The sequence below is a fragment of the Primulina eburnea genome, chromosome 12 (genome assembly GCF_022965805.1).
Source record: "Primulina eburnea isolate SZY01 chromosome 12, ASM2296580v1, whole genome shotgun sequence".
Classification (NCBI taxonomy): Eukaryota; Viridiplantae; Streptophyta; class Magnoliopsida; order Lamiales; family Gesneriaceae; genus Primulina; species Primulina eburnea.
In genome coordinates this window covers 5,509,204-5,523,166 of record NC_133112.1, presented here as the reverse complement: position 1 = coordinate 5,523,166, position 13,963 = coordinate 5,509,204, and the positions used below count along the sequence as shown (strand labels likewise).

General features: G+C 34.6%; 2 protein-coding genes across 4 annotated transcripts; one reads left to right on the top strand and one right to left on the bottom strand.

Moving 5' to 3' along the window:
* Positions 1 to 114: 114 nt before the first annotated feature.
* Positions 115 to 3,418, top strand: LOC140807455 (uncharacterized membrane protein At4g09580-like). The gene is made up of 4 exons (XM_073164302.1): positions 115 to 648; positions 2,169 to 2,439; positions 2,514 to 2,684; positions 3,086 to 3,418. The coding sequence occupies exons 1-4, from the start codon at positions 419 to 421 to the stop codon at positions 3,212 to 3,214; spliced, it is 801 nt and encodes a 266-aa protein (XP_073020403.1). The 5' UTR covers positions 115 to 418; the 3' UTR covers positions 3,215 to 3,418.
* Positions 3,419 to 4,259: 841 nt separating this feature from the next.
* Positions 4,260 to 8,321, bottom strand: LOC140807454 (alpha,alpha-trehalose-phosphate synthase [UDP-forming] 5-like). Of its 3 annotated transcripts, none has more exons than XM_073164300.1 (4): positions 8,067 to 8,321; positions 5,427 to 7,516; positions 5,015 to 5,288; positions 4,260 to 4,685 (listed from the first exon to the last, which is right to left on the bottom strand). In XM_073164300.1, exons 2-4 carry the CDS (start codon positions 7,415 to 7,417, stop codon positions 4,386 to 4,388), a joined length of 2,565 nt encoding a protein of 854 aa, XP_073020401.1. In that variant the 5' UTR covers positions 7,418 to 7,516; positions 8,067 to 8,321; the 3' UTR covers positions 4,260 to 4,385. The 3 variants fall into 3 exon arrangements, with proteins under 3 accessions (XP_073020401.1, XP_073020400.1, XP_073020402.1); XM_073164299.1 differs by lacking the exon at positions 8,067 to 8,321 and adding an exon at positions 7,712 to 8,046; XM_073164301.1 differs by lacking the exon at positions 8,067 to 8,321 and adding an exon at positions 7,752 to 8,046.
* Between the last annotated feature and the right edge of the window lie 5,642 nt (positions 8,322 to 13,963).

Sequence of the window (13,963 nt, the reverse complement as noted above, 5' to 3'; positions counted from 1 at the left end):
AATTATACGCTCTAGTAGCATTCCTATCAAAAAAATAATAATAAAATAAAAGAATACACAAATTTATGTGAAAAAGAAGGATAACACCACTACTAGAGAAAACACAATGACTCACATTGAACTCAAGCCTGAAATTTTGTGGAAAGAATAAAGGGTGGGTGTCTCTCCAAAGCAAACAGAAGAAACGACTCATCCTCTCCTTCTCTCCACCTCTTCATTGAATTTGAGCAAAATTTTCAATTTTTGAAAAAAATTCACAGAATCTTTGTTACCCACACGTGCATGTATGCTTGAATGTATTGTCTGCTAGTTTCTTTTTTTCTTTTTTTTTAAAGCCAATAATTTCCAACAACCCAGGTAAGAAAAAGCGACGCCTGAGCTTTCTTTTCGATTAATTTTAACTTTTGGGTTTGACAAAATGGAAGCTGAATCGGAAACAACGGTGTCATTGTCGAAATCTGGGAATGCCGGTGATGTAAACGAAGCGAGATCGAGGAAGTTCCCGCTGACGGTGTGGGAGGTGATGGCGGTGAGCGGCGTCGTGTTGGGGTTTGTGTCGGGGCTGTTGGGGCTTTACTTCACGATGCCCGCGTCTGATTACAGCTTTCTTAAGCTTCCTCGTACTCTTCAAGACCTCCAAATCCTCAGGTTTCTCAGAATTTTTTAGTTGCTGCTTTTTTTATAAAAAAAAAAATTCGGGTTTTTTTAATTCATTGCTGTTGTTGATATGTAGATCTGATAATTAGTTTTGCTGGTGTAATTGTAAAATGGATTGGTTATTTATCTGATTTGTATTGTGGAAATAATCGTTTGGAATCTGAGATCAGGTTACATTAGCTGAAAAGAGGCTTTTATTTCCTTTTGTTTTTTTTTTTTGAAGTAGGTTTTGTAATGTATATTTTGATTTCTAATTTTGTGTTCTTCCGCTTCGACTTTAGTGGTAACTTAATAGTTGTGAGGTCACAAGATTTTCAGCGTGAGACCAATTTACGCAATTTCTCATTGTCACGTTGGAACTTCGAACAAAAATGTACTTACGGAATAAAAATTATCTGACTTTCTTGGAAGTTTCTTCCTCTTTGTTTGTGTAATGAATCGTAAATATTTTGAAATCTGTGTGCTTCATTTTGTGCTAGAGTTTTACTTTTCTTTGTGTCAAATGAGCAAAATCAAACAAGAAATCACTTGCATGCATTTGAATTTGAAAGACTGTAGTTGAGACACACTTTTTGTGAGAAATAGATTGTGGGGATGTATATTTGTCCTAGTCACTCATTAACTGCTTAAGGATTAGACTTGCATAGACATTGGTAAATGTTGTAAAGGTGTATAGCTTGGTAATTGCATCAAGAATGAAGTTAAGTTCACATACTTGTGCAATAGATCACAGAAGTTATTTATACTAGTCTTAATGAGGAGGAAAAGTGATATGGGATACGTTATGGATTCTCTGTTACTGCAATTTGTTTGATATGGAAGAAAGAGATTATCATTGAGACTGAATTAATGTGCTTTCTAGTTGTCTTAAATGATGCATCACGAAGCATGGCTATCAGTCCCTCACAAAATAAATTTTGTGTCATTTCTATTTATATAATCCAACTATGTTACTCTGGAAATTTGAGTGTCAGAACTGCAAAAGGTTTTATATAACAGCTCATTTGAATTTCAATCACCAAGAAGTTGAATCAACTTCATCAATATTCTATTTCTCTGACAAGCTTCAATTTCACCTTCTGGCTTATTTTCTGTCGAGTTATATGTATAATTTATTATTGCTTGTTGGTTGCATCGGAATAGCGTGATGATCGATCTTATTCTTATTGGATGTTTGTTACACTTGTTCTGTATTTGTTTGAAGTTTTGGTTAATTGAGCAAAATGTGTAGCTCCTGCATACCCATATACACAGACCTAATTGGGTAGATAGCACATGCACTGGAATATGTGTATTGTTCAAGACTCGGTCTTGTAATTTGTGTTGTCTAATATTTTTTTTGTAAAGTTTCATTTTCTTGTTATATTTGTTGGATATCTTTGCCTTTTGTTCTATGTTGTAATTTTGGTAGGTTTATAATATTTTTGCTGAAATAATCCCGTTTAATTTTGTTGAAGATGACACCCCTGATATGTGTGATGCCTATTAATTTTACTTCTTCTTTCCCGAAGGGATGACCTGGAGAGTTATACAAGGGACTACACCTTACAGGTTCTTGTGGGGTACAATCTGGTCTACATTTTTATGCAGACCTTTATGATTCCAGGAACAGTTTTTATGTCCTTACTTGCTGGTGCACTTTTTGGGGTCGTCAAAGGTGTAGTTCTTGTTGTGTTCGCAGCTACAGCCGGTGCATCTTCTTGCTACTTTTTATCTAAATTAGTTGGTCGACCACTTGTCTTCTCTCTTTGGCCTGACAAATTAACTTTTTTCCAGTCCCAGGTGACTTTCCACATACCTGAGTTATTTTTCCTTCGTGACATCTATTGGAATTAATAAGGTTTTTTCATGCTCAGGTTGCTAAAAGGCGTCAACGGTTGCTTAACTACATGCTTTTCCTTAGAGTGACCCCTACGCTTCCGAATACATTTATAAATTTTGCTTCACCGATTGTTGACGTCCCATATCATATATTCTTCTTGGCTACCTCCATTGGGCTCATCCCTGCAGCATTTATTACTGTTCGGGTATCACTTCTCCAATTCTTATGTCACTCTTGTGTAGTTGGATGCTTTATAGTAGGAAATAGCAATATTGGATTGTCAAGAGGATAGGAAATTGATGAATACTTTTGTTAAATCTTTATTCTCTTTTATAGTTCAATATATCCATACACATTGAGGTTGTTTTTGCTTGACAAGAAGTTCACGATAATCAAACTTCATTGATTTTGCATCTCCTTTTCACTTTCCTCCAGAAAATCGTAAATCCAACATATAGCGCAGAAGTTAAGAGATGCAAACTTGTTAACAATAATGTAGAGCAAACGTCAACTGTCACACCTTTTGCCGATATGCCTCTCTTTAAAATCTGCATTTGGATATTCAAGCTAGCACATACAAATTAATAACCATCTGGGCTTGTGTAGGCTGGAATTACCCTAGGTGAGTTGCAATCAGTTGGTGATCTCTATGACATCCAGTCTATAGCCATCATGTTCGTCATCGGGATAATAACTGTCACTCCCCCATTAATGGGCAACAGGAGCGATTCTTGATGCTGCCGAATGCTGGGATCCACTGGATTGGAGCGCCATCTTCCTCCCTTTGTCTTGAATCCCTGATGGCTGTGATGATTGAGCACCATTTGTCGAGAACTTTCTGACATTGGCTGGAAACTTGCAAGGACAGATTGTTGCGCTTCAATGGGAAATAAATAATTGTTGTAAAATTTAAGGTATGGTATTCACTTTTGTTGTATCAAATTCATAAATCACAGTAATCAACTTCTTCTCCAGCATGAATTGAAGATGGAATTCAAGATATGACAATTATTTATTTTCCCTAATAAAACCAATGGAAAATAAAATTTTATTAATAGAAAAGAGAGTGGGAGATGGAGTGTTTGTTAGCCAACGAGTTTTCACCACGAGACCAATTCTTAATACTTCATTAAATCAAATTCAAATTATTAATAAAAAAATTCGATTAATAAATAAATTATTAAATCCATATTAATTAACCAATCATTGTAAATCTTGATGTGACACATGATCTACCCAAATATCTTAATTGTTTTACTTTTCAGTCTTTTGCATGAGAAAGTGAAGGAAATCTTAAGGATACATAATTGTCATTTTATTAAAAGTCATCTTTGTATAGGCATAGATTATTGATTATAGATGATGACATCAGTAACTTCAGAGAAATTAAAAAAAAAGAAAAGAGCGAGTTAGTCTCAAGAGAGAAATTTTAGACCCAACCAACTCTAATTTTTATTATAAATTATTATGTTCATGTATTCATTCATTATCATAATTAAATGACTGGAAATATAATTAATTTTGGACAAAAACTTGTTTAAATTGATCTTACGGGTCGTATTTTGTGAGACAGATATCTTATTTGGGTCATCCATGAAAAAATATTAATTTTTATTTTAAGAATATTACTCTTATTGTGAATATCGGTAGGGTTGACTCGTTTCACAAATAAAGATTCGTGGGACTATCTGAGAGACCTACTCTTACTTCCGAGAACAAAAAGTACGCATTTGGTGCGGGTATTATGCATCATTTACATTGTAAAAAAAAAAATTATAAGTTATTTCAAGCAAAATACACTACTACAACTCCAATTTCAGCAGATCGCTAAACGAGCCTAAAAAAGTTCAAACATCTCAATGAAAAACGTTCCATTCACAAAGAATACTTGAATCTTAAGAGACAACTAGCTAACAGATAAGCTTTTAGCAGATTGCTCAGAAGCATCTGCAAGGCCTTGAAGCATCCTCAAGATCTCAGCAGTGTCGTCTAAGTAGTACTTGGCCTTGCTCGGCTTTTGTCCGACAGTGCATGCGAAAACCTCAGCAATCGGAGAGAGAGTTGCATCAGCCATGGCACTGGTTATCACCTCAAACATGTCCTCATCAGACCGGTCATCTCCTATGCAAAGCACAAAATCAGGAAGCACTTCCCTTTGTCGCATTGTTGCGAGCATTCGTTCAGCTACTAGGCCTTTGTTCACGCCCTGGTGAAGACAAAACACCATAAAGAACCGGAAATAACATGGACTCCGGATCAAATTTACATGGCTATGGACTCTACTCGTTGAACCGTGATTCACTCTTACCCCTCGCAGTAAATTTTCAAGTCAAGTGATAAATTAGCATTTAACATCCTGGATGCATCTAGGTGGCAAAATCTTTCAGGGCACATTGCATGTATAGAAGTTAATTGTGTCTCAGGTTTCAACAAATCTCCCTCAAGAAATATGCTAAGGATTCTCAAGTCTACATAAAGTCCATAAGGAAATAATAACGAATATTAAAAGACTGTTACAACTGCCTGTATGCTAACCTGTGGCTTTACTTCGACAAAATGCTGGCCACTCTTGACTGAAACCGGTTCATTTGCCAGAACACTTTCTAGATGATCAAGAAGCTCCTTAGCTTGACATGACCCAAAATCTGGGTCCGCAAGTTGGTAGTTCCAGACAAGTGCACTCTCTTTTGGTTCGATAAAAGAACCATCAGTAGTTTCTGTATACAACTGCATCACTGGTTCAGCAATCTGCTTCCAGTAGAAATCTGTAACAGCCACACAAGTCTCCCATTCTTCATTGCGATTTGGCCTGAAAAGGAAATAATTTTGAGCTTTCAGGTACAATGTTTTCTATAGCATCTGTATTGTTTGTCTTAAGATATGCCCGCAACTTTGATTTGAAACACACAAAAAATTCCTCATCAGACCAAACATAACAGTTTTTTACCTCACAAGATAGCCATGCTCAGCGCCGACGCCAAGGTTTTCACAGGAAACAAACCATCGCGTTAAGATCTCTTTCTTCTTCCCACTGACAATAAAAACCACATTCTTTGGGTCTATGCACAAATTATTCAAAATTTGAATAGAGTTGATGTTTGGACTCATATCAACAGCACTCTGCACCGTCATTGTGCCGTCATAGTCCAAAAGAATTGCACGGCTCTTGGTCCTCTTATATGCTGATACAATGTGTTCAACGGACAGCTTTCCGAAGCTTGGATCCAAGGCGATCACACGAAATCCTAAACCAAAACCAATACCCCAGCACCTCCTCCTGACATGGTCCTGACATGCTCTTTTGAGATCTTGCAAAAAGCTATTAGCCCAATAAGCAACATCATGACTACTTACATACTTATAGTGCTTATCGTGCCGCATTTGTTTTTCTTGCTCAGGGAATATCAAGGCAGAATCCATAGCTTCTGCCACAGAATCTATGTTCCATGGATTAACTCGAATAGCACCACTAAGAGATGGGGAGCATCCGATAAATTCAGAAACAACCAGCATGCTTTTCTTTGGCACCGATGGATTCAAGCCCAATATTTCATCTAGCTTGTCAGTTCCTTGTCTGCATACTACGTACTCATATGGTATTAGATTCATTCCATCTCTCACTGCCGTGACAAGACAACACTCTGAGATAACATAGTATGCTATACGCTCAAAGAAATTAAGTGACATATCGATCAAAACCACTGGCTCATATCCTGGTTCTCCAAAACAATCATTAATTCTTGTAACAGTGGCATAAGTTTCCGACTGAACCTCCTGTACGTCTCTCCCACGGCCTCTAGCAGGATTTGCAATTTGAACTAACACAACTTTTCCTTTCATATCAGGATGTTGGTTAAGCAATTGTTCAAAGGCCAGAAGCTTCAGGCTAATTCCTTTAAATATGTCCATGTCATCAACTCCTAGCAGAACAGTCCGACCCCTAAATTTATCACGTAATTCTGCTACTTTAGACTCGGTTTCTTGAAGAGCCAGCACTGAGCAAAGTTGACGCATATGTATCCCAACTGGAAGTATTTTAATGCTGACTGTACGGCCATAGTACTCGAGCCCTATATAGCCACGTTTAGATTGGTATGATACCCCCAGCATCCTACTACAACAAGAAAGGAAATGTCTCGCATAATCAAACGTGTGGAATCCGATAAGGTCAGAGTTCAATAGTGCTTGTAGAAGTTCGATTCTCACAGGTAGAGTTCTATATATCTCTGATGATGGGAATGGAGTGTGGAGGAAAAATCCAAGCTTCACCCTATTGAACCTCTTTCTCAGAAATGTCGGCAATACCATTAAATGGTAATCATGTATCCACACAAAATCATCATCAGGAGAGATCACTTCCATTACTTTGTCGGCGAATATTTTGTTTACAGAGACGTAAGCTTGCCACAGGGAACGGTCGAACCTGCCCCCAAGATCTGGAGATAGAGGAAGCATGTAGTGAAATAAAGGCCAGAGGTGCTGTTTGCAGAATCCATGGTAGAATTTACTGAAAAGTTCGAGCGGGATGAAGGCCGGGACACATTTGAATGCTTCGAGTAAAGTTTGAGCAACATCATCTTGTTCGCTAGGATCAATCTCTTCTTTCAGACAACCCACATAAATTACTTCCACATCTTCTCCGAGCCCATCTTTTAGTTGTAAAAGAAGAGAGTCCTCGTCCCAACTAAAGTCCCATGCCCCATCACCATCTGACTCCCTGCGATGCGCACGAAGTGGGAGTTGGTTTCCGACAATAATCACCCGATCTTGAGATATAGATGAGGGCACATCTGATCCAGTGCTCCTACTTTCATCGTCTAGCTCAGATAAAACTCCTGCCACAGTTGCAACTCGGGACATTTTCTTTGCCCCCCGGGTGAAGCTCGGTGAACCACCCGAGTTAAGATCCAATAAATTTGAGTATGACCTCGAAACCATTACTTGAAGAATTTGTATCGTAATCAGACCAGCTGAAATAATTATTAGTTCGAGCACTCAGCACTTTACTTATCTGATCAAATCATCAAAATCTGAACTCTACAAACAAAACCAGATAAAATAAACGAGGGAGGAATATTAATTCACAGACAAAAATAAATTCAATTAAAGCAGAATGGATGATGGTCCTATTCCCGAAATTTAGCAGATAAAGAAATAAAAAACATACAGCAAAAAAATTAATAAATCTTCATACAACTATACATAAATCTAAATCAACTAAATAAGAATTACAATAAACAAGCTCAACATCAACAAGATCGTAAACAAGGACCAGGCATCAGAATGAGCAAAAAGTGACGCAGTATTCCAAATATCCGCAGCAAATCTGTCTGTTAAAGGCGGTAATTTTTACAAGAAATCAATCAACCCATCTTCCATCATTAAAGAAGGGTTCTTAAAATGTGGAGTGTGGGAACTTGTCGACAGAAGGGACCATGAGCAAGCTCAAAAACTCAGAGAAAGCATTAAAAAAGCATCAAGTACTATTAAAAGTGGTCATGAAAGTGGCAATAATCTTAATGAAAATTGAAAATAAACAAAAGCAAAACTATGCAGCAACCAATTAGAGTGGTAAAGAAGCGTTTACCTTTCAAGATAGTGCGAAAAGTCACCTTAAAAACACCAAAGATTCCCACTAAAAATATATATATACCCCAGATCAGATTCTCATTCGCTAGCTCTCCAGTGGCAACAAGAAAATATTTTTTTAACACCCTTTGGCTTCTTTGTTATTGGGAAATACTCGTTATAATCACATATCTATGTAATAATACAGTACAACCCACAAAAGATTATCTTTATACAGTGGTAAATTCTTTTTCCAAACACCAAAATTAAGAAGAGAGAAAAGATGGGAATTTGCAAGAAGGAAGAAACTCAACACAGCTAAAAATCTGTGTCCATTGTAATCAACTATGGTTAAGGGCAATGTAATTGTCGTTACCTAACAAATGTCGACGAGCACTTACATGCAATCGGGGGATCGCCCCTTGAAACTGGGTATTAAGTTGGTATAAATTACTTCTTTACTTGATTTAATATTTTTTTTAGAAATATACTTTTCACTTTGTATTAATTTAAACATATAATTTACCGATCCAAGCAAGTCGATGCTACCTAACGGGACACTGCCTCCACATGATTTAGATGCACAAGATTCACATATATGTGATTTTAAAAAAATTAGTGGACCCCGTGTATATGTGGCTAAATTTGGGCTCTTGATTCTATCATGCATGTAGAATGAAATCAACCTCCAAACCATACAAATTTAGTTCATAATATTGATAAAGGGATATGTTTTTTAATTAGTACAAACTAGATATTTATTATATTTTTTGTACAATTTTTTTAATGTAATTTTTAACTAATTAAATTACAAGAAAAAGGTTGAGGCGCTTTTTAATGAAGAAACATTTATATAATAAACACCAATTCAAAATAATACTTAATTTATTATATAATATTATCGTAAATTTGTTGTAAACAATCATTTCACTTTGATTTATAAGATTTAAATCTTATCTTATTCAATGTGAAGGATATTTTGGCCAAATTATTTAAGTTTGTCCTTTAATAAATAGTTAGTAATCATCCATAAGCAGTGCATGCATATGTGTACATTTAAGAGTAAGTTTTTTGTGAAACAGTCTCGCGAATCTTTATATGTGAGACGGATCAACCCTACTGATATTCACAATAAAAAGTAATACTCTTAGCATAAAAAGTAATATTTTTTCATGAATGACCCAAATAAAATATTCGTCTCATAAAATACGACCCGTGAGACCGTCTCACACAAGTCTTTACCACATTTTAATTGGTGTAAAGTGTACTATATATTGCAATATTTTTTTCCTATCTAGTTTAGTGTTTGAATGTTATTTTATTATCTTTTTCTAATGATATCACGGGAAAAATGAATTTTGAAAAAAAATTGATGTATTTTTAGAAATCAAAGTAATTTTTTTATACATTATTAATTAATAAGCATTATTGTATAAATAAAAAAACACTTGAAAATTTTGAAGTTTAAATTTATTGTTTTTACACTCGTTATGGACTAATAAGTATTTTTAGATAAGAATGATAATGATAAAGTTGTTTACTTTAATCTTCACTTCATTAACATAATATAGTATTTGAATTCTACTAGTTAACTTTAGGGTTTTGACTGATTTTGTTTTTTTTAAATTTATTTATGTTTTTTAATTAGGAAGAAGTTGATGAAAAATCCTCAATCAAAACATTTCTTTGAGTCCACTCTCTACCCACAAAATTATGGTACCATGTCATACAAAATAGTGGTACACTTCATGTGGAAATGTGGTACTAAAAAAGTACTCAGAGACTGAACACAAAAAAAATCGACAGCTGAGGATTGAAAGCCAATTTCTCATTTTTATTAAGGTCTTGCGAGAATGTATAATTTTGGGAATTCCAACAATTTGTTTAAATTCATTACACGGTGGCCGATGCTATAATTTGGTCATTAATGACGATGAAGTACAAATCAAGAATCTATATGTCTATACATATATATACACTTAAATAAGAGCAAACCCAATAATTTATTACAAATAAAGACAAAGACCCAACATTTCTCTTTCGTTAGATTAGGAAACTGGGGACCAAAGTGTTATTCAATCATTTAATATTTGCACAATAATGTCTGATATTTTAAGGGTAAACTATTTCGACGGATGCGTTGAGATTGACCATCAAATTGATTCCCAACGGCAAAAAATAAAAATATAATCGTTTTCTTGTTTGTCTCAATTTGCACTGAATATTCCATTACCCTTTTATTTATTATATTCACAATTAAAGATATCATATTAAATCTAGATTATATTTTTACAAAAAAATTGAGTTGTTACTAAAACTTCTTTCAGCGTTTTATTGCAAATGGTCCATTATTTTCTTCCTCAATGAGAAGAATCGATTTCTTCGTTCTTCTCAATGTGATCATAGACAAAGTTAGTTGGGTATTCCTCTTTTTTAGCTTAAATATTTTATAAATTTGATGTTGTATATACTATCATAATAGTTCTCTTTTTAGACAATCTCATAGATTGAAGTTTTGTTAAGAAGACGAGCGTACATTATATACATGAAGTTAAACTTGAAGACATATGGGATGAAGACCAAATTGTGTGGGTGCCTTCAAGTTTGGCTTCATGTATATAATGTAAGCTCGTCTCCTCAACAAAACTTCATATAAAATGACAAGCATGGGGAGAGAACATCAATATTTGCTCTTGGCAGGTCAAAATCTTTTGAAATCGGTGTTGGAAAAAAGACAAAGATCTCTAGATGTGTGTATGATAATATCATCGATGAGCTTAAATTGATAGTATTAGGAGCTTGTTCATCTTTCAACTTCACTGTGGATAATCTTCTTATGCTATTTCTTCCAAAACATCTTCAAACTGAAGCTCCATGGCTTTCTCATTCAATGTCACACGCTTGTTTTTCATATCATTAAATCAATTTATGATTAAATCAAGACTATATTCCGCATTTTTTTTATGCTCGAAAGGTCGGTCTCTAAAATCATGTTGGCTAATTTTTGGGTGGTATTGGTAGCTTCAACTCTGCAGCGAAGGATCCCAATACTGATGGCAGTCAAAGTCAGCCATATCATCCAGCAAATATATCACATTGTCATCATCTCGATTAAGTAGTAGACAACCGGTTGTCAGTACCCCCATTAAATACTCATATTCGTATAATTGCATCTAAACTCTTAAGGAAGAGTTTAATAAGAATATAATTAGAAAAATCATGATTCATGAATGTTGTTGTTAAATTATTTAATATTCCACATAGCTGCGTAGAATGAATCTCCATTTTGTAGGACAAATCTTATGAATATTTGTTGATGGAACATCACGAATTATTTCATAACAAAAAATTCTCAAATTTTTATTCTCTTCATGAATTACCTATACGAGAAGAAAGAGCCATAAAAAAAAGAAGAAAAATAACAAAGCAAAAAAAAAAAACTAACCTTGCATCGTTCCTTGGCAACAGAGCCAAATTTGGTGTGCTGTTGTTGAACCACCAGTACGTAGATTCCTGTTCTCTAAATAAAATGAGTGTAACTGTGAGTAAGGTCGAATCACAATGAATGAGAGATTTATTTTTTTCGAAGAAATACAGTAAAAAGAGATTTATTTAATTAAAAATAAATAAAATAATGTAACTTTTATTTTATTCCTAAACTATGGGGTGAGAAGGGCTCGAACTTGAGCCACCTACATGGAGAAAATGGGTGAGACCACTTAGGCCGAAGCTCGGTTTCAAATAATATTACTAATTCAGTATACAAAAAGAAATCAACAATAAAAGAAATAACTATAAATATAAAATTTAATATTACTAAGTTCTGATTCAAGGGGTTTCTATTATTCAATTGTATCACTAATAAATATATTATTTGAATCAGAAATTTTTTTAAAAAAATTTATCCTTGAGTTGTGGAGAGAATATGAGAAATTGCTTGTCTTTCACATGGAAGAGAGTGAAATTTTATCCAATTTTTGAGCCTCCTTGCTTTTCATTGTAGATGGTTAATTGGACTCGAGAGAAAAGCTCATTAACTGAAGAAAAAAAAACATAATGTTAAAAAGATATAAAAAAGGAATATAGAGTTTTTATGGAATAATTTTATCTAGCATTTGTTTCTCCCAATAACAAATTCCCTCTCCATTATTTTTTTTTATAAGTCAAACATCATAATTAGAATTCTAAAATTTAGCATAATCTTCACAAATTTCGAATTTCACTCCTTCTAATTCTTACCAACTCAAGTTTCACATGTAGCAGAAGTACAGTCACAAGGCGTGATCACGTCTTGATCCAGGACTTCTTTTTGTTTTTGTCTTTCTTTCACAATTTTTTCTCGACAACTTCAACTATGATAAAATCATCTTTTTAGCTCAACTTTGCTCCAAGATACAACAAAATAAAACAAAAGTGTATTAATTAAGCATGTCGGAAGTTAAAACAATGAAAAATATGTTAATAAAAATACAACTATTACGAGCCTATCAAAATATCTTACATGAGAAGTACCAAAAAAAAAACTAAACCAAAATACCAAGGTCTCCGAATCAATGCGTATAAATTCCATGTCTACCAATCATTTCCAAGAAGGCTACCATGTGATCATAACTTATCACCCATCTTCCCCTTCTCGAAGCATGATCACATCTAGTAAGGCGTTCCATCGCTTGCAAATATACTACAAACATAAAACAAAAGCAGAGGTGAAACAGTGAAGACTGTCAAGTAGCATAATCAAATGAAATGCGATTGTTGCAGCTTTACAAATTACTTGCTTTAAAAATTTGAAAATGTTTAGTTCCCATGTTGTGCTACCAAAAGTTTTTTTAAAAAAAAGTTCAATTATTACATATTACAAAAATACTCATTACCAAAAAATCATAATTTGGAGGTACATTAAACAAATGAGAACTCAACTTCCCTTATTTCGTTTATAGTTAAATGGTTTTAAACAGCATAAATTATAAAATTTTCAAAAATAAATTACTACTAGGAGGTACACTCTACAAATCAAATCTAATTTCGTTTATAGCTCATGCACATGAGACGTATTAGAATAGTAGGAAATAATTTTCAGCACGTCGTCCACGAAAATATCAAAGCGGATCGGTCTTAAGAATCATTAGCGTTATCTTCCTCTATCTCAGGCTAGACGAAAAATTCGATGTAAGCAATGCAGCTGGGTTGCTGATACCCAGCAGAATCATCATTGCGAGGGTGCGAAGCACTGGGTTTTGCAACCGCGACAAGGTGCTGAACTTCAACATCCCACTTCTCCCAATAGTAAACTTGCTCCCTCGATTATCGAATTACAATGCTCGGAATGTTAGAAGTCGTTGCATGTAGGAATTTGTACTTGTAAACATTGCAGGTGATGTTGCATAACATCAAGCCGGTCAATGTAAACACGTTCAAAGGAATATTCAGGAGGAAATAGTCAATGAGAAGAACCTGCGAGATATTTGCCGATCACAACTAAAGGCAATCAAAAGATCCGTGTAAGCATATTAGTTGATGTTTATCTGCATGATAAGCGACAAACATTTTTATATAAAGAAGAGGCCCAATGTACTAGGAATACTTTAACCGTGAAACTCATAGGAGTGTTTCCAGCAGTTTCAAAATTATAGCCCCGCAATACTGTCTCTGGTATCCTTGTCCTCATCTCCGCACAAATTCAAGTGTCAGAAGAATCAACAGATCTAAGACAAGGGAAGCAGAAAGATCAAATAATGAGTCAATTTGTCAATGTAATCCTAACTTAAATATGAATCATATTCAGTAGTAATGAAAATTCAGTTAGGTTTTACGAACTAACACTTCCTAAACAATGCGGCAGAGAAACTTAACAGTTTTAAAATTATCAGGAATTGTCCAACCTCAAATTGAGATCAACAAAAAAGCTCATGGTCA